A 19,708-nucleotide genomic window follows, 5' to 3' on the forward strand; every position below is an offset into this window, starting at 1 on the left:
CGACAACAACCAATCCCGGCACGGACCCCCGCCCCGAGAACTGCGCCCTCTGCCAATGGTAGCCCGCTCCCCTTCTCCTAAACCCCACCCCCCTCCAGCTCCGCCTCCAGCCGCGGCCTGGGGGTGGGGCCGGAAGTCCTGTCCACTGGCTGGACTTTCGAACCGCCCTTAAAACTGGGCGGGATCCGCTGTCCTCGCAAGGATCTTCGGGGCCCTGCCCCAGAAAACGCGCCAGGCATGTTTCTCAGGCCGTTTATTGATCCTAGCGGCCCCGCACCTGCGAGAGCCGGCAGTCCCTCCGAGGGAAGTTTCCGGGCCTCGCTGTGCTGTCAGTTATCAGTGACTTGAGGTCCTGTAGCCCATGGTTGGAAAGCGCTTCCTCCACGCCTTAGCCCCCTTCCCCCATTTGTCTGTTAAGGTCTGGAACCTGACTCAGTCACTGAGGAAACAGCCCAAGCCAGCCCTAGTGTCTAAATGTAAAAGCTCAGAATGCTTTTCCAGAGCACCTCCCCTTCAGCTTTGGAGTTTAAGGTGTGTGAAAAAGGATACCATTAATTAAAGTCCAACAAGATCAGCCCACGTGCTTATAGGCTAACTTTTTACCTGCTCTTTCTGCACTTTTCAAGAGCAACAGTGGTGGGGTCGAAGACCTACCTCCCTGCACACTCCGCCTAACCTCATGTGGATAGCTAAGTTTAGCTATCCACCCATAGCTAAACCAACTGTAACTCCAACCTAACAGTGGCAAGTAAGAGGCCAGGGGAGAAAATGGGACGCCCACAATTCCAGGGGCTTTGGAGTTCTTTAAGCTTAAAACGTGGCCAATATCCCTGGGTTGCCACTCAATTCCCCAAAGCACTAGGTTCTCCCCCATTGGAGTAGTGGTTAACGATGGACTGGGCCTTCCTCCCCAAGGCTCACACCAGGGTCCCGTTCTTGCTGTCATAGCGAGGTGTGGCCTGGGGGAAGCGAAGGGTCGCATACTCTGTAGCGTTTTCTAAATGCACGTGTTTCACTTCCCGGGCATGGGGACGGCTGCAGACTTGAATGTCAGCATAATGTAAGTTGCTGTCTTCCGACATGAGGCCTGGACTCCTCTCTTGAGACCCTTGCTGCTGTAACACCCGCTCATACGTATGTCCTGTTGTTTCATAGCCCTGCGAGGAATGGATAGCATTAAGGGAGATTCATAGCTTGGTTTTGCCCCTCACCTCCAATGCAGGGGCAGGTCAACTGATGTCCCTTTGCTTTGCTCCTTTGAGCAAAGGACAGGCAGAGGAGGACAGACAGAGCCAGCAAATTCTACAGGTGACTGAAATGTGTCTGTTGCAGTGCAAAAGAGCTGACTACTGGGATCCCATGTCCGAGCAGCCCCAGAGAGGTGACAGAGGCCTGTCATTACCTTTGGGCGATTCTGCTGCAGCTGTTGTGGCTGCGGCTTCAGTGTCCGTCTTGCTTGGCTTCCTGAGGGGAAGAAATCCAACTTAAATTCATTCTCTCTTCCCTGTCTCTATTGAGATTGCCTTCTTCAAATCACTGTTAAACTATTACAGCAGGCTTCCGTCTGATCTCCCTGCCTCCATTTTCACTTCTTTCATGTCTACTAGTCCTAAATCCAAACTCCTTAGCAGGGTTTACAATCTGGCCCTTTCGCAATCTGGCCATAATATCTTCCATCCTCATTTTTCACTAGCCCCTAACACAGTTCAACAAGAGAACCCATTATGTGCCAGGCTCTGTGCCATATTCTGGGGGTAGAAGGATGAGTAAGCTGTTTCCTCTACCTCAGGGGGCTTACAGCCTGCTAGGGGAGACAAATAAATGAAAATAAATAAACAGACTTACAATGCAAGATGGCAAGTGCTCAGCTATACCAATCAGCCACTTTGAATCAGGTCAGTCTCTTTTTTTTTTTCATGAGCTGATTTATATGCCTAAAACACCTTCTCCCTCCTCTGCTGACTTGTGAATTTTGCTTTTATTTATTTATTTAGAGACAGTGTCTCGCTCTGTTGCCTAAGCTGGAGTGCAGTGACGCGATCTCGACTCACTGCAACCTCCACCTTCTGGGTTCCAGCAATTCTCGTGCCTCGGCCTCCCAAGTAGCTGGTACTACAGGCACATACAACCATGCCTAGCTAATTTTTCTCTTTTTAGTACAGATGGGGTTTCACTGTGTTGACCAGGCTGGTCGCAAACTCCTGACCTCAAGTGATCCGCCCCCACTTGGCCTCCCAAAGTGCTGGGATTACAGACATGAGCCACTACGCCCGGCCCTTTGCTATTATTTCTTTGACATTTTTGACATCAGTGTCTTCTCTCATTCTCCCACAGCATGAGTGCACATCTATTATAGCACCAGTAGATGATATTACAACTGTTTGTTTATATGAATTTATCTCTTAAATTTGATTTTCAGCTCTTCCAGGGCTGAGATCATGTGTCTTTCCCCTTGTGCCTCTCTGCCTCCTTGGGACCCACACAGGTCCTCACATAGAATATAAGTGCTGAGTAAATATTTGCTAGATGAATGAAAAAATGAGCAACCAACCCTGCCACTCTGAAATAATGGAAAGGATAAGATCCAGAGGTTCAGAGCTAGTCTTGAATGCAGCAACCTAGATTCTCTTTGGTGTGCTGTCTCCCTTTATCCTTTCATTCCTTTTCTACCCTTCTGCCCTTTCCAAAGATTGCAGTTCTATTGTCTTCTCTAATTTGCCTCCCCCAGATTCTCCCCCCAGCCCCAAAGTTACCTGTTTTCTTTTTCTTCTGGAAAGTTGATGGGCAGCTCCTGTGATAGGAAAAACAGATCACCCATGTGCAAGAGCCCTGGCCTCTGCCTTCCCTCCATCATCATTGGCTCTGTGGTCTCCTTAACATTCTGATGAGCTTCCCCTACCTCCCTCTAACAAAGATTCACCCTGAGCCAGGTTCAGTCCCAAAGCATTAGTTAAGGGTACCCCACCTCTCCCACATGGATGGTTCTGGAAGGTGGAGTAGTACAACTGACATAACCAGACCCAAAATACAGCCTCAGGCAACCAGGCACTACATGCCAGGGATGTATCTGGCTTGAGAGCTATTCTGGGATTGTCTAACAGGCTAATCCCAGCAGAGAGTGAGGGAGATCTGCCAAATGATGGAATATTCTTGGATCCAGAGACCCTCTTGCCTCTTCTTCAGTGCTTTTATTTTTCCTGGGGTCTTTGCCAATCTGGGACTTTTATTCTGGGAGTTGTGGAAGTTGCCACAACCAGGACTAACTAATTACAGCCCCTCAAGGCCCTTTCTTAACAAGTGACCTCCCTCCCTGCTTCCTTGTCCTTGTTTTTAATTAACAGAGAAAGTGAGAGATGTTTAACCTTTAACATCCTTTAGAGAAGTTTGTCTACAGAACAGGGAGCACTGAATTTGGTGAGTGACTCAGCTATCCTGCCCTCACTGTAGGGCAGACCTCTTATATTTATTTCTGAGCCCCTGGGGTCCCCAATGGCGCCCGTGTGTCTAAGTGATTGTTAACTGTTTGATGCCAGAGAGACAACACTGACTGAGGAAATAGGCTAAATAGTTTGGGGCTTACTCCGGATTCTTTTTCTTGCTTTCTTGCTAGTACATTTCCAACTCTTGCCAGAGCCAACACTGTTTGTCTGCCTGATCTCTCATCTCCTGGGAGGTTTCCTTCTTTGCTAATTGGAGAGGGCGAGAGAGAGAAGACTGACTTCTAAATCATGAGGACTACTGTGGGAAAAAAGTCAGGATTTTTCCACACACATTTGACAGAGGTTTCTGTTTTGATGTGATTTTTGGTTTTGCTACAGCTTGCTCAGTTGACAGCAGTTGAATCTGCAGCCAAACTCTACAGGTGGTTCAGAAGAAAAACTACTGTGTTTTTCTACTTCTTCTGCCACTTCAGCTCTTGCTTTATGTTACTGCTGCTCAGTCAGCCTTATGCTAAGAACGAGATAATCTTCTAATTCTTTGCCACTTGTTACTACTCTTTACCTACTTATTTTTATTTAAATGGATAGAGAAAAAATTAATCCTAAAATACATAGACTAGGGCTATCCAGTGTTAGTGAACAGAGCCTGTTCTCAAGTTAGATATTGTGCAATGCCTGGACACAACCCAAATGGAGTGAGTATTCATTTAGATACACAAGTGATGGGATTTTATTTTTAGATTTAAGGAAACTAAGTGGGCATTCTTCTACAGTGGTAATAGAAATAAAAATTTGTGCAATCCTCCTAGAATGCAATTGGCAATAAGTATAAAAAGCCTTAAACATAAATGTGTATACCCTCTGATGTAGCAATTCCATATCCTAAGAAATAATTATATATGTACAAATATGGATATTCATTATAACATTATTTAATTTGCAAAAAATAGGAAATACTCTGAAGGTCCATGATTTGGTAACTGACTAAATAAATGGCATATCCAATTAATGGAAAATATGTAGCCACTTCATAAAGAATGTTGGAAGAACACCGAACATCATGGAAAAATTTTACTTTTTATTAAGTTAGTAAAAAGATATGTTTTGGAATAAAAGCTGTGCACATTTAAAAAACACATGGAAATACACTAAAATGTTCCCATCATCTCTGGGTGCTTATATTTATGGTTGCTTTTTATTTTCTGCTCGTTGTAGAAGTTAAATTTTCTGCAATGAATGATTATTACCTTTGTAATCAGAAACAATAACAACAAAGAATATTTTAAAATAAAAATATCTTCAATTGCCATAATATCTTTAAGCCTCTGGAGGTTTATTGAGATAACAAAAAATAGAGAACAAAGTTTTATTCAATCCTACTAGTATTTGAAGAGGAAAAAAAAGATTTTGGTTAGACTATTTGGTATAGTGTCTCTAGAATGGGCTCTGGAGTCAGACTGATGAGGTCAGAATAGCTATGAGAACTTCAGCAAATTTTTAACCTCTCTGGGCTTCTGTTTTCTTATTAATAAAATGAGTATGATAGGCCAGGTGCAGTGGCTCACGCTTGTAATGCCAACACTTTGGGAAGCCAAGGTGAGTGGATCATTTGAGGTCAGGAGTTCAAGACCAGCCTGGCCAACAGGTGAAACCCCGTCTCTACTAAAAATACAAAAATTAGCTGGGCATGGTGGTGTACGCCTGTAATCCCAGCTACTAGGGAGACTGAAGCACAAGAATCGCTTAAACCTGGGAGGCTAAGGTTGCAGTGAGCCAAGATTGTGCCACTGCACTCCAGACTGGGAGATAAAGCGAGACTGTTTCAAAAAAAAAAATGAGTATGATAATATAATTCAGACCTCATGGGATTATTGTAAGGATAAAATAAAACAGGAAATGTAAAATACTTAGCATGGTTCCTAGCACATAATAAGCATCAGTAAAAGTTGACCACTAATGACTATCACCATCAGAGAACTAATCAGTAATGAAAAAAGAATACCAACACTTGGGAAGAAAGAGAATAAAAGAAGCTGTTACATCCCCTTCTCTAGAAGCTTTTCTGTGCTTCTGGATGTCGTATGTCTATAGGGCATCTCAGAGTTTAAAGGGTGCTTTATTTTTTCAATCCTGACATTCCAGGAAACACATATTTTGCTCCCATTTTACAGATGGGTCAACAAAGGCCCTTTTTCACTAACTTAATAAAGAGCAAAATGTTCCATGATGTTAGGTGTTCTTCCAACATTCTTTATGAAGTGGCTACATATTTTCCATTAATTGGATATGCCATGTATTTAGACAGTTACCAAATGTTGGACCTTCAGGGTATTTTTTACTCAACAACGCAGGGACCAAATGTCCTTTTATTACTATGTCTTCTATGTCTATTACTGTGCCTGTAGTACATGTTCAATAAACATTGTTTAATAAATGAATGGATAAATGAATGAGTAGTAGGGCAGGACTTGAATCCAATGTACTACTCCAAAACCTATGTGTTTTCCAATGCACTTCACTTGTCTATCTAAATATAATGATGCTTTATTTATAACATGACATCTTCCAGATCTGCCCCAGGCATGGAAGGCAGTAGACAGGATAAAACCAGGACCAGGAATTTATGGCATGGCAGTGATGAAAATTGTGGGAAAGAACAGTAACAATGCCACAGATAATTTATTATGAGGTTTTCACATACACTATATCCTTTGCTCTTCAAAATAAGCCTGTGATCTACACAATGTAGGATGTATTATCTATATTTTACATGTGAGGATGGATACAGAGAAATTAAGGGACTTATTACCTATGGTCACATAGTAAATAAGTGTGAAAGTCATATTCAGATATTCCATGGATATTCTTCTTTTTCCTACTTCTGCCCTTTTATTTTTATTTTCATTTTTGAGACAGGGTCTCACTCTGTCACCCAGACTGGAGGCAGTGGTGTGATCATGGTTCACTGCAGCCTTGACTCCCAGGGCTCAGCCTCCCTTGATCCTCCTGCCTCAGCCTCCCAAGTACCTGGGATTACAAGCGCGCACCACCAGGCCTAGCTAATTTTTAATTTTTCTGTAGCGATGGGGCCACCCTATGTTGCCCAGGCTGGTCTCAAACTCCTTTTTTTTTTCTTTTTTCGAGGCATGGTCTCGCTCTGTTGCCCAGTCTAGACTGAAGTGGCGCAATCTCAGCTCACTGCAACCTCTGTCTCCCAAGCTTAAGGGATTCTCGTGCCTTAGCTTCTCGAGTAGTTCAGATTACAGGCATGTGCAACCATCCCTGGCTAATTTTTTTGTATTTTTAGTAGGGATGGTGTTTTGCCATGTTGGCCAGGCTGGTCTTGAACTCCTGGCCTCAAGTCATCCACCTGCCTCAGCCTCCCAAAGTGCTAGGATTACAGGTGTGAGTCACCGCATTTGACCACTTCTGCCCTTTAATTTATTTTATTTTATTTTGTTCTATTTTATTTTATTTTATTTTTGAGACAGAGTCTTGCTCTGTCACCCAGGGTGGAGTGCAGTGGCGCAATCTCGGCTCACTGCAAGCTCCACCTCCTGGGTTCAAGGGATTCTCCTGACTCAGCCTCCCGAGTAGCTGGGACTACAGGTGCCCACCACCATGCCCGGCTAATTTTTTGTATTTTCAGTAGAGATGGGGTTTCACTGTGTTAGCCAGGATGGTCTCGATCTCCTGACCTCATGATCCACCCGCCTCGGCCTCCCAAAGTGCTGGGATTACAGGCGTGAGCCACCACACCCGGCACTTCTGCCCTTTTAAATAAATATTGCTTCAAAGTTGACTTGCTTGATCTGATAGGCAATATTATGCAGTGGTTCAAAAGGTGGCCTCTGAAGTCAGGTGGGCCTCAGTTGGAATCTTGGTTTACTTGCTTACCAGCCATGTGACCTTAGGCAAGTTAGTTAATTTCTCTGAGCCTCAGTTTCTCACCTGACTGTAAAATAGGAGGAGGGGCAAAACCGTTTACCTCATAAAGTATTGGAAAAATTAAATTAGACTGTAAAATGCCTGGCACATAGAAAGCTCTCAAATGCTACAATTATTACTCTCATCCAGGAAGAAAGGGAAAGAAGGGGAAAGGGAGGAAGAGGGCACAGAAAAACAATGCTGGTTCAATATTCCTGCCCTGCTCTGGCCATTCCGCAGACAGCTAGCTGGGCTCTGTTTTCTGTTGTTGTTGTTGAGACAGTCTTGCTCTGTTGCCAGGCTGGAGTGCGGTGGCGCGATCTTGGCTCATTGAAACCTCAGCCTTCTGGATTCAAGCAATTCTCCTGCCTCAGCCTCCCCAGTAGCTGGTACTACAGGCGCGCACCACCACACCCAGGTAATTTTTGTATTTTCAGTAGAGATGGGGTTTCACCATGTTGGCTAGGATGGTCTCGATCTCCTGACCTCGTGATCCGCCCGCCTCGGCCTCCCAAAGTGCTGGGATTAGAGGCGTGAGCCACCACGCCCGGCCACTTGGCTCTGTCTTCTAAGGTCTCCTGAAAGGAGGTGCTGCTCTAGTGTTGGAACAAGGAGGTACCAGGCAGAGGAAGGTGGCAGTGGGAGGCTGGCAGACAACTATCTCCAAGTGCTCTGATTTTCGGGGCCTCTACATCCACCAACAGAGATAGATGTTCCCCTCTGCCCTTCCACCCTACTCACCAGCTTCCTCCGCAGCAGACCCGGTTTCCCATGGCGCTCTGTCTCCAAGGGAGCCCAGCTGTTTTTATGCATCAAGAGGCTTGTGCATTTCCGGGTTCCTGGTTGAGCTTTCCGCGGCAGCTCCCGGAGTCTGTGTCAGTGTCAGATTTCAACCTAGCAGGTTGGACTTTTGAAGCCACCTGCTGGAATGGTTCCCAGGTGACTGTGTTCCCAGCCAAAGGGTAGAACAACACACGGGCTCCAGGTGAGAGCTATCTCAACTTCAGGATTTGAAGCGTCTTTTGATGAAGCCATGAACTTGAGCTTCAAGCTTCAATAAAAAGAAACCTGAGATAGAAAAGGGCTCTCGGTTTCCTTAAGAAATGCTTCTCCATTACATCACTCTGTCTTTGAAATATATCCTCTATAATAGATGAGTGCCTAATGTAGTAGTTTGCTCAGCACCACTCAAGTTTAACTGAGTTTCACTTTCAAGGCAGTTGATACCAGTTTCTTAATATTTTTGTACAGAATCTGGGTTGGGATACTGGAGTCTCTTGGAAACTTAAGGTTGGGGAAATGGGTTCCTCATATATTCTCCCTTGCTATTTGAAATCGATGTGGGCAAATCATTTAAACTTTATAGGGCCTAAGTTTCTAGGGCTGTGAAATGAAAAAACTGAATCTAATCCCCTTTCTGGTATAAAATCAGATGATTCTATGATCAGGATAGCCTCAGCACTTCTTAACCACTCACTTCCTTATCCATAGTTTAGAACTACTGATTCTCCACTTACCCCTCAACTCTGCGTCTCCTTCTAGTAACCCAAAGTTAGACTCACCCCACACTCACGAGTAGAAAATATGGGCTCTGGGAGAATCTGTGAAACCCATCATTCTTGTGTTCAGTTCTGTCACCCCATTTTTAGTGTTTTCCTTGGAGGCCTGGTTATTGTCCTTTAAGTGGATGTTCAGGGCCCACCACTCAGCTCTGCACTCCACAGAGAATACCTTGGACTTTGAACTCCTCCTCTTACGAAACATGGGTAAGAGTGACAATCTTACAGGATTGTGGTGAAAAATAAAGCTCTAGTGCTGGGCCTGGCACATGGGACACACTCAGTAAGAGTTAGGTACTGTTGCTGTTATTATTACAAAGCATCTTATTTTCTTTCTTTCTTTTTTTTATTTTTAAAGACAGGGTCTCAATCTGTCACCAGGCTGGGGTTGAGTGGCTAGCTCACTGCAACCTCAAACTCCTAGGCTCAAGAGATTTTCCCCGCTCAGCCTCTCGAGTAGCTGGGACTACAAGCTCATACCACTGTGCCTAGCTAATTAAAAAAAAAAAAAATCTTTTTAGAGACAGGGTCTTTTTTTTTTTTTTAATTAATGTGAGATAGGGGTCTTGTTATGTGGACCAGGCTGGTCTCGAACTCCTGGCCTCAAGCAATCCTCCCATCTCAGCCTCCCAAAGTGCTGGGATTACAGGTGTGAGACACCACACCTGGCCAAGATACGGTCTTGCTATGTTGCCCCTGCTGGACTTGCACTTCTGGCCTCAAGTGACCCTCCCACCACACCTGGTTCCCACATCTTACTTTCTTTTCTTGTGCCCTAACCATTGCGCTATTTCATGGCCATGCTTCTTCCATGCAATCCATTCTGTACTCTACCATTAACTGTATCCTTTTCATCCTGTTCCCCACTCCTTCTCCTCCCAGTTCAAAAGGCATTAATGATTTCCTATCACCTACAGGATACAGTTCAAACTGCTTAGCCTGGCACTCAAAGCCCTCCATAATCTGGTTCCTTTTTAGCCACCCCTTCTGTAATGTTTTAAAAAGCACCTAAGCAACTGGGTTTACACAGTGGCTTGGCTCATGCCTGTAATCCCACTGCTTTGGGAGACTGAGGCAAGAGGATCGCTTGAGCCCAAGAGTTCAAGATCAGCCTGGTCAATATAGCAACAACTCATCATCTCTGCCAAGTATAAAAACTGAAAAATTAGCCAGGTGTGGTGATGTGTGCCTGTAGTCCCAGCTACTCAGAAGGCTGAGGTAGGAGGATTGAGCAAGAAAGTTTGAGGGTGCAGTGAGCTGTGATCACACCACTACACTCCAGCCTGAGTGACAGAGTGAGACTCTGTCTCTTAAAAAAAAAAAAAGAAAAGAAAAGAAAAGGAAAGGAAATCACCTAAGGGATTTTTAGATGACCAGAAACTCGAAAGAAATCAATAGAGAGCAATAGACCATTGTGGTAGCCAGAAAACCTGATATACCTAAAGCAGCATTAATAGAAGCCTGAAGTGATAAACAAGGATATTGATTATTCCACTGAAGTCTGTACCAGTAAATCCATGACTGGAATAATAATTTTAGGTCTAGATGTTGAATTTCAAGTTACGTTGTCAAAAGGCAGTATGTTCAAAATAAAGTTATCTGGGTAATATGTGATGTGGAAAGTGCTATATGATATGGTTGAAAGAACAAGGTATGGCCGGGTGTGGTGGCTCACGCCTGTAACCCCAACATGTTGGGAGGCCGAGTTGGGCAGATTGCTTGAGGCCAGAAGTTCAAGACTAGCCTGGACAACATGGCGAAACCCAGTCTCTACAAAAAATAGAAAAAATTAGCCAGGTGTTGTGGCGCATGCCTGTAGCCTCAGCTACTCAGGAGGTTGAGGTGGGAGGATTGCTTGAGACTGGGAGGAGGAGGTTGTAGTGAGGGGAGATGACACCACTGTACACTCAGCCTAGGTGACAGAGAGAGACCTTGTGTTAAAAAGAAAAAAAAAAAAACTAGGCATGTTTAGCTGGGAAAGGGAAGCCTCGGGAAGACAGGATGGTTATCTTTAAATATCGGAAGGATTTTCAAGTGAAAAAACCATTGTATTTGTTTTCCAGAGAAGTTACTGAAATGCAGATTTTGATTCAACAAAAGGAGGAATTTATAACGGTTTTGCCAGTTAAGACCAAAAAGAAAATGGAAGGCCAGGTACAGAAGCTCACACCTGTAATCCCAGTACTGTGGCAGGCCAAGGATAGAGGATTGCTTGAGTCCAGGAGTTCAAGACCAGCCTGGACAACAAGGCGAGCTCTCATCTCTAGAAAAAATAAAAAAATTAGCCAGGTGTGGTGGCACACATCTGTAATCCCAGCTACTCAGGAGGCTGAGGCAGGAGGATTACTTGAGCAAGGGAGGTTGAGGCTGCAGTGAGCGGTGATCATGCCACTGCACTCCAGCCTGAGCAACAGAATGAGACCCTGTCTAAAAAAGAAAAGAAAGAACATGGAACCGACTACCATGGGAAGTTCTAAGTTGTCTGTTATTCAGAATGTCCCAGAATAAGTTGATTAATAACTTTAAAAGAATTTGAATGGAGTGGGGATTTGGGCTAAATCAGAAGTTTTCAAATTTCTTATAGCTAAGAAACCCTTTCCCTTAAATAAAGCTCAGTTACAAAACATATCAATGTGAAGCTATTCTGGTTGAAGTATAAGTAGAATCCTTTTCTTATTATTTTTCTTCTCAACTAGATTCCGGAAAGTTGACAATAAAAGCTAATAGATTTATAATTTATATTTACAATGTATATCCCCCATGGTGTATTATGTGAAGTTTGATAAATATTTATTGAATAAATGAATGAACAATTAAATATGTCAAATGTTATTTCTCTGGGGCATGCTCTCATTTTTAATAGACAGCAATCTTTTAACCAAAAGTTGAATTCCTCAAGTGAGTTCTGTTATCCTGGAGGTCCACAGATACCTAAGGGGGGGTATATGAATGGGTCTGAAGAGTTGTGGGAACCTATTCAAATTGTATTGCCAAATTTGGGAGCATATGTATTTTTCTGGTAAGAGCAGCTATAGCTTTTGTCAGATTTTCAGAAGGGTCTACAACTCCCAAAAGTTAAGAAACAGCCACTTAATTTAATTCAATTTAATTTAATTTTTTTGAGGCAGGATCTCACTCTGTCACCCAGGCTGGAGTGCAGTGGCGCAATCTCAGCTCACTGCAGCTTCAACCTCCCTAGCTCATCCGCCCACCTCAGCCTCCCAAGTAGCTGGGACTACAGGCATGCACCACCATGCCTGGCTAATTTTTATTTTTTTGTAGAGACAAGGTTTCACTCTATTGCCCAGGCTGATCTCTTACTCTTGAGCTCAAGTGATCCTCCTGCCTCGGCCTCCCAAAGTACTGGGATTACAGGTGTGAGCTGCTGCACCCAGCCAAGAAACAACTACTTTAATGGAAGAGTTGTAGGTATCTACCACAGCCTAATAAAATATGTATTTAGAGGCAGGAAGGTCTTTTGGACACCTCCCCCAAATCATGTAGCTGGATGTTCTCTTGATTGCAGAGAATAACTGAGGGGACAGACCTCAGGCTTTCCTGAATACACCGTACCCCCAGAGGATGGGAAGGTAATGGGGTTCCGTGATAATTGGAGAGGCTTTATGTCTGTGCCCCTGTGTATGCATACTCAGGCTCTCAAAATCAGTGACCATTTCAGTGGGCAGAACTTAGTACATGAAAACAAAGTATTCACTCCAGGGCTTTAGGCAACTCTCACCAGCCAAAAACCATTTTCCCAGCCCCTACCCAAAAAGGGCCAGACAGTCTGGAGACCCTTGTTTTTGTGTCTCTAATCACCAGCTCAGACAGTGCCCTCTGGGCTGTTTGGATGGCATATCCCTTTTCCCTCCCAGGATCACTCTCTCTTTTGTTGCATTGTGAGAAAATTATGGCTAGGAATTTGATCTGGAGCCAGAGTCAGCTTCCGGGTGTGATCTCAGCATCCAAGTGCGAGCTCAGGGTCCTATGACGTTGGGCATATCAAACTGAGGAGCTTTTTGTCTAGCTGGCTGTGACCTCCTCCCTCCCTCCCCATCCCAGCTTCCCGGCCACAGAATAGGGAGCAGCACAAACAAGGCCCTGAGATTTGGGTTTATTCAGCTCCACCCAAAACTAAACCAAGGCTATAACACGTCCCATGGGACCAAACCATACATTGTGGACCATGCACCTGTCCCTTCCCCCAAAGATGCTGCTACCTCTGGAGTGGTGGGCAGCTGCCCATATCACCTTGGGAGGTAGAGAGGGATTTGCTGGGTGCTGGGTCTGTGGAAATCAGGGCTCAACTATGGCTGCCTCCTCCTCTTCCTCTGGATCAGGAGGCGCAGGGAGCAGGGAGATGTAGACCTCATTGACCTCTGTGTCCAAATGTCGGCCACCCCGAGGCGCTTCCAGGTTTAAGATGCCATCATGGGAGAGAGCAGCTCGGACTCGCCAGGGGTCGACATCAGCAGGCAGGACATAGGTGCGGCAGAACTCTCGGGACACGAAGCCATGGCGGTCCAGGCGCTGGGGATGCCGGGCAGACACCTCCAGCAGGTTATCCACAGTCCTCACAGTCACCTCATCTGGGGTAAAGTGGCTCACATCCAGAAATGCCTGGAACTTGCCCTCACTGAGCCTAAGCTCCGAGGCCCCTGCCCTGCTGCCCTCCCCAGCTGGGGCGGCCCGAGGCCGGACATAGTAGCCATGGTAGAGTGTGGGGGTCAGGATCTCTTCTGGCAGGAGGCCTAAGGGGCAGAGAGAAGGCAAGAGGCAGGATGAGGGAGGATGAGGTTGGCACAGGGGCGAAATGGGAAATCCGGAGAGGAGGGATTGGGAAGAGCAAGGGGGGAGTCAGGAGGAGTAGGGAACAGGAGGGAGGCCACACTGTAGCTAGGAGGAGAAGGCAGCTGGGAAGAGGGGAAAGAGAACGGAAAGGAAAGGGAGGAGGAGGAGGTGAAGGAGGAGGGTGAGGAGGAGGAGGCACCAAAAGGCCTGGGTGGATAGAAGGGGGACAAGGAGGCACACCCAGGCCGGCAAAGGGCAGGTATCAGCACCGCAAGCACCAAGTGTGTCTTGAGGTCAGCAGGAATGGGAAAGAGCTCTGCTTGGAGGGGATGAGGGGGAGTCTGAGGTGGGGGTGGCTGGTCCCAGGATATCAGTTAAGCCCAGAGTGGGGTGGAGGCCAGTAACGTTGGGAGGTCAGCCCAGAATTTCAGGGGGTGGGGGTGGGAGGCAAGGGGGTGGCGTCTGTGCCATACCTTCTCCGAAACGCTGCTCACCCAGGCGGCTCGGGTTGGCAAATTCGTACTCGGAGGTGGCCGGGTGGGCATGTGGCACTGAGCGGCCCGACATGGCTGCAGATGCAGTGGAAGCCCTGGTCCGAGGTGCAGCCCCAACAGGCGCAGCGCGACCCCTCCAGCTGCCCGGAGAGCCAGGGCTCGATAGGAGGTGGGGGCGGGGTCGACAGCACCCAAAATAGTGCGGAGCCTCGGGGGGTGAGGGGCGGGGAATGGATGCCCTGAGTGAGAGCAACGAGGGTGTGACCAGCGCCGCCCGGACCCCTAGTCCCCTCCCCCGCACACTCTTCAGCTGTCGCAGGGGGCCTGAGAGGACAGCTGAGGGTCCTGGCTGGGAACGAGCTGGGGAGGGGGAGCTGGTGGTGCCTGGGGCATGAAGAGGCCTCGCTGAGACCCCCACAAACGGTTTGCACGTTTCCACACCTCATTTTCTCCTCCTCGGTGGCAGGCACTGCGCACCCAATTCCTAAAGCACTCCTGGATTTAATGTTCTGAGAGCCACACAGGATGAAAGATGCAAGAAATCTTTTTGCTCTTTTTTCAGGGGGTGGGGTCTTTCTGCCCAGATGTCGGGGTCCTCTCCTAAACCCAGGTCAACCCAGGGCATGAGGCAGATGGCTGGTACTGACATGTTGACCATCACTGCTCTCTTCCAAGGACTCACAAAGAGTTAATGTCCCTGGGGCTCAGCCTAGGAAGATTCCAGTCCCTGCCCAGGCCCAAGATAGTTGCTGGCCTGATTCCCCTGGCATTCAGGACTGGAAAGGAGGAGGAGGGGCGCACTCCCCCCTGCCCCGCTCCCGTCCTCCCCCCGCCCCGCGTGCCTGCTTGGGATTCCTGACTCTGTACCAGCTTCAGAGAACAGGGGTGGGGGTGGGTGCCACTGGGTGTGGACAGAAAGCTAGTGAAACAAGACCATGACAAGTCACTGGCCAGCTCAGACGTGTTTGTGTTTCTCTTTTCTTAGCTCAGTGAGTACTGGGTATGTGTCACATTGCCAAATCCCGGGATCACAAGTCTCCATGAACCGGCGGTGAGCTAGGATAATAAAACCCCTGACATCACCATTCCAGAAGCTTCACAAGACTGCATATATAAGGGGCTGGCTGTAGCTGCAGCTGAAGGAGCTGACTAGCCAGCTGACCCCCCACACTCACCTAGCCACCATGGACATCGCCATCCACCACCCCTGGATCCGCCGCCCCTTCTTTCCTTTCCACTCCCCCAGCCGCCTCTTTGACCAGTTCTTCGGAGAGCACCTGTTGGAGTCTGATCTTTTCCCGACGTCTACTTCCCTGAGCCCCTTCTACCTTCGGCCACCCTCCTTTCTGCGGGCACCCAGCTGGTTTGACACTGGACTCTCAGAGGTGAGTCTCCCCACTACTAGGACGGGAGAGTCCTTACTGGAACCTCCTGGAAACTTCTCCATCCATTTTCCTTTCCTTCCCTGCCTAAACCATTTTAGGCACATGTGTGTCCAAATGTGAAGAAAAATGAGGAGATTGCTAGTGCCTTCCTCCCCCATCACCTGTTTCTATTTGATAGTCCTCTGTATCCCATTTATTACATGTTTTCATGCACTGTCAAGTTTATCCTCCGTCCCCTAACTTCTCTGCAGGATACCCCTTTCTGGTTTGGTTCATGACAATCTGCAGGGAAATAGCTGCCTTCAAACTCCTTTGCTTGTCTCTTCTAACACCTTGGACTCTTGACCAATTTTACCATCTCAGGTTTCAGAGCCAGGAGAGAGCCCTGCCTCATCCTGAGCTATTCATCCCCATGGGTATTTTCTGCCTTTCTATTCCCTCTTCTATGATTTTCTGGGTTTCTCAGGGCTGTGACAGGGCACTGGCCTGGGTCCAACCAAGCCTTATGAGAAAACAATATAGGGACCCCCATTTGTCCTAAGAGGGTGGGAGAACAGGGTGAACAAACAAGGTTGACAGAGCTGTCACAGATAACACTCTGGTTTAAAAATATTCAAGTGTGAGTAAACAGGAGCTGAGTGGGCAAGGGCTTTGGAAGGACATGCAGGACCAGCAGAACATTCCAGATTGGGTGGGTGGAAAACTGGCAAAGAGACCTGAGCCAGAAGAAGAGGCCTTTGTCTCACAGACAAACCACAAAGCCAGGCATTGGAGTCAGAGAGGCAGCAGATGCCAGGCCTGCACCCATCCTTGCGACTGGTCCCCTGGGTGATCTGTCTTCTTCTCTGTCCCTGTAAATAAAGTTTGGGTCTGATCACTGTGAGCCTTAGGTATTACTGTGGTGGCTCCCTGAAGCAGAGAGCCATGTTTATTTAGAAAGGAGATTTTTTAAGCAGAAAAGAGAAGGATGAATTACCTGGACAGAAAGCAACTCTGCAGAATAAGACGGCCCCTGTGTAATCAGTATTTTCGCCATCTTTCTCCCGTCCCATTCCCCTACCTTGCTATTTCTAGATGCGCCTGGAGAAGGACAGGTTCTCTGTCAACCTGGATGTGAAGCACTTCTCCCCAGAGGAACTCAAAGTTAAGGTGTTGGGAGATGTGATTGAGGTGCATGGAAAACATGAAGAGCGCCAGGTATGTAGCTTGTTTTTTTGTTTTTGTTTTCCGTTCATTCATTCAGTGCATACTGTAATAGTCCAGATAATGCTGTCAGCTTTGGAGGCTGGCTACATTCCAGTCCCAAGCCATAACAGTCGGGATCAGGGGTTACAAATCAATGTCTAGAAGACTAAGTTAGGATAGACCTATTGCTGGTGTTACTGTTATGGCCAGAGATGTGGTCTTTGATTTGATCACCTTAGATGGGATGATGGGATGCTGATGCCCCATTTAAGCCAGTGGTTGTGAATCTGGGCCACATTAGAATCACCAGAGGAACTTTCAAAAAACCTAATGCTCAGGCATACTCCAGACCAATTAGTATATGTGCTGCCGAAGCGAGCACTACTCCAGACCAATTAAATCAGCATTTTTAGGGGTGGGACCCAGGCATCAGCAATTTTTAAGGTAATTCTAATCTACAGTCAAGGTTGAGGACCACTGATTAGGTATAGGGCTGTCAGACACACCTAGTTGCTTTGCATAATTACATTAACTACAGTTACCTTAAAGGCACTTGAGTTGTGACTTCTCTTTTAGCTGTGCAAGAATCCGTGTCTCTTCTTTAGCCCATCTTAATGCTGAACTACTTGGTTTGTCTAAATTTTAGAGCTGTGCTCAGTCTTTAATCCCCTATAGCCCATGTGGAAATCAGTTAATGAGAGCCTGTTTGGCTACATGCTTGAGAGTCAGCAGGCATACGGGTTAAGGTCATCTACTCTTTGGGGGAATTCTGACAAATGGAACAGCTTGTTATGACTTTGTAAGAGGGCTTTAAAATTGCTTCTCACCATTTAACAATAGCTCAGAACCTGTGCATCAACCAGTACAGTTTGTCGTCAGTAATGTCCTCAGGCTGTTTCAATTTTGCTTATATGATTTAAGTTTGGGTCATAGTCTCCTTGGATGGAGTCATTTTTTTTTTTTTTTTAATTTCAGCAGCAGCAGTCCTATTGTTCTGGAACCTTCTGGGACATTCCTGAAGAGTCAGGACAATTTCAGGGCTTCCTCAGGGACTCAGATTCTAAATGAGATTCCAAATTCTGTAGGCCCAGGCAACACTGATTGAAACCTTTGGGAAATACCCCTAAACATATCTATGCCTGAGGGTTTGAAAAACAATGAAGTGTTGGACTGTTTCAGACTTCTCAGATTCTCACTGGTAGGAGTGACTACCTAGGCAACTTCATCTTAGCCGCAACCCTGAAACGAAGCACTGTTTATTTTTCCTATGTTGTCATGGCATTTGGTCTCACCTAAGGGGAAATCAGGATGCCTGAGTTCTGGGCAGGTGATAATAGTTCCTGTTCTTATCTCTCTGCCTCCTTCCTCATTCTTTTGGGTTAGGATGAACATGGTTTCATCTCCAGGGAGTTCCACAGGAAATACCGGGTCCCAGCTGATGTGGACCCTCTCACCATTACTTCATCCCTGTCATCTGATGGGGTCCTCACTGTGAATGGACCAAGGAAACAGGTCTCTGGCCCTGAGCGCACCATTCCCATCACCCGTGAAGAGAAGCCTGCTGTCACCGCAGCCCCCAAGAAATAGATGCCCTTTCTTGAATTGCATTTTTTAAAACAAGAAAGTTTCCCCACCAGTGAATGAAAGTCTTGTGACTAGTGCTGAAGCTTATTAATGCTAAGGGCAGGCCCAAATTATCAAGCTAATAAAATATCATTCAGCAACAGATAACTGTCTTGTGTTTGAATATTCCACACACTTTTAAATAAATGTACAGATACCACAGATCTATTTATGATTGCATTATGATTTAGAGTACTTTAAGGATTTTAGAGTCAGAATGACTGGCTTCACCATTTACTAATGGTATAAATGTAGGCAAGTTGCTTAACATTTCTGGTCTTCAGATTTTCCACTTATAACATGGGTTACTGAGTTGTACAGAGCTATTATGGGAAGTAAATTAAGGAGAAGAAGCAGGAAAAGCCGCTGGCAGAGTTCAAGGAACATTAGTTACTCTCTCTCTCTGCCCTCTTTTATTTTAGCTCTCAGTTTAAAGGACTGGAACACATCTGAATGAACTCTGGATAACGCTACATAAAAGGCCTTACTGCATCTCTAAAATTAATTACATCACCAGGGAAGACATGGTGACCCTAATATTGTTTGACATTTTCCTATTGATAAGCATTCCCTTAAGCTGATTTACAAGGGCAATAAACAGGACTTGGGTGATTATCACCTAACAAGCTCTGAGGTATAGACTAAATCAGTGGCCCCCAACCTTTTTGGCACCAGGGACTGGTTTTGTGGAAGACAATTTTTCCATGGCCCCGGGGGAGCAGGAGATGGTTTCAGGATGATTCAAGCATTAGATTCTCATAAGGAGCACACAACCTAGATCTCTCACATGTGCAGTTCACAATAGGATTCATGTTCATATGAGAATCTAATGCCACCACTGATCTGACATGAGGAGGAGTTCAGCTTCACTCACCTCCTACTGTGCAGCCTGGTTCCTAATAGGCCACTGGCCAGTACCAGTCCATGGCCTGGGGGTTGGGGACCCCGGTCTGAATTATCTAGCAAACACCTGCTAACCTAAGGCCAGGGAATATCCTATTCAACGACCTACCACATAATAGTTAAGTTTTAGAACTACAACTAATAGCCAATCAATAAGTGGTTCTATTATTTAGCTTAAAGACATACCACTGTGCAGAAAAATCCCCCCCAAAACAAAAAACAACCCTCCATTTCATTTCTGTGGGTCTGGACAAAACTTCTGATTCACCTAATAAACAGTACTGCTGTAGGTGATCTGGTATAAATGTTTATTGACAACTCTTATTTTTTCTTTAGCAACTTCTAGCTAATTTCTGATTTCATGCAAAATCAGAAATCAGTCAGTTTGGGGACTGACCAGG

General features: G+C 46.1%; 3 protein-coding genes across 7 annotated transcripts; 1 reads left to right on the forward strand and 2 right to left on the reverse strand.

Moving 5' to 3' along the window:
• Positions 1–238: 238 nt before the first annotated feature.
• C15H11orf52 (chromosome 15 C11orf52 homolog) lies at positions 239–8,435 on the reverse strand. The gene is made up of 4 exons (XM_012495865.2): positions 8,109–8,435; positions 2,754–2,791; positions 1,403–1,464; positions 239–1,157 (listed from the first exon to the last, which is right to left on the reverse strand). The coding sequence occupies exons 1-4, from the start codon at positions 8,138–8,140 to the stop codon at positions 918–920; spliced, it is 372 nt and encodes a 123-aa protein (XP_012351319.1). The 5' UTR covers positions 8,141–8,435; the 3' UTR covers positions 239–917.
• On the forward strand, positions 3,382–18,509 carry CRYAB (crystallin alpha B). 5 transcript variants are annotated; one of them, XM_030794716.1, is made up of 4 exons: positions 3,382–3,414; positions 15,197–15,596; positions 16,671–16,793; positions 18,165–18,509. In XM_030794716.1, exons 2-4 carry the CDS (start codon positions 15,396–15,398, stop codon positions 18,366–18,368), a joined length of 528 nt encoding a protein of 175 aa, XP_030650576.1. In that variant the 5' UTR covers positions 3,382–3,414; positions 15,197–15,395; the 3' UTR covers positions 18,369–18,509. The 5 variants fall into 5 exon arrangements, with proteins under 5 accessions (XP_030650576.1, XP_003253181.1, XP_004090609.1 ...); XM_003253133.3 differs by lacking the exon at positions 3,382–3,414 and adding an exon at positions 13,674–14,010; XM_004090561.3 differs by lacking the exon at positions 3,382–3,414 and adding an exon at positions 13,674–13,976.
• Positions 13,025–15,224, reverse strand: HSPB2 (heat shock protein family B (small) member 2). The gene is made up of 2 exons (XM_003253134.4): positions 14,191–15,224; positions 13,025–13,677 (listed from the first exon to the last, which is right to left on the reverse strand). Exons 1-2 carry the CDS (start codon positions 14,282–14,284, stop codon positions 13,223–13,225), a joined length of 549 nt encoding a protein of 182 aa, XP_003253182.1. The 5' UTR covers positions 14,285–15,224; the 3' UTR covers positions 13,025–13,222.
• Positions 18,510–19,708: the final 1,199 nt, after the last annotated feature.

Source organism: Nomascus leucogenys, chromosome 15, assembly GCF_006542625.1.
Source record: "Nomascus leucogenys isolate Asia chromosome 15, Asia_NLE_v1, whole genome shotgun sequence".
Classification (NCBI taxonomy): Eukaryota; Metazoa; Chordata; class Mammalia; order Primates; family Hylobatidae; genus Nomascus; species Nomascus leucogenys.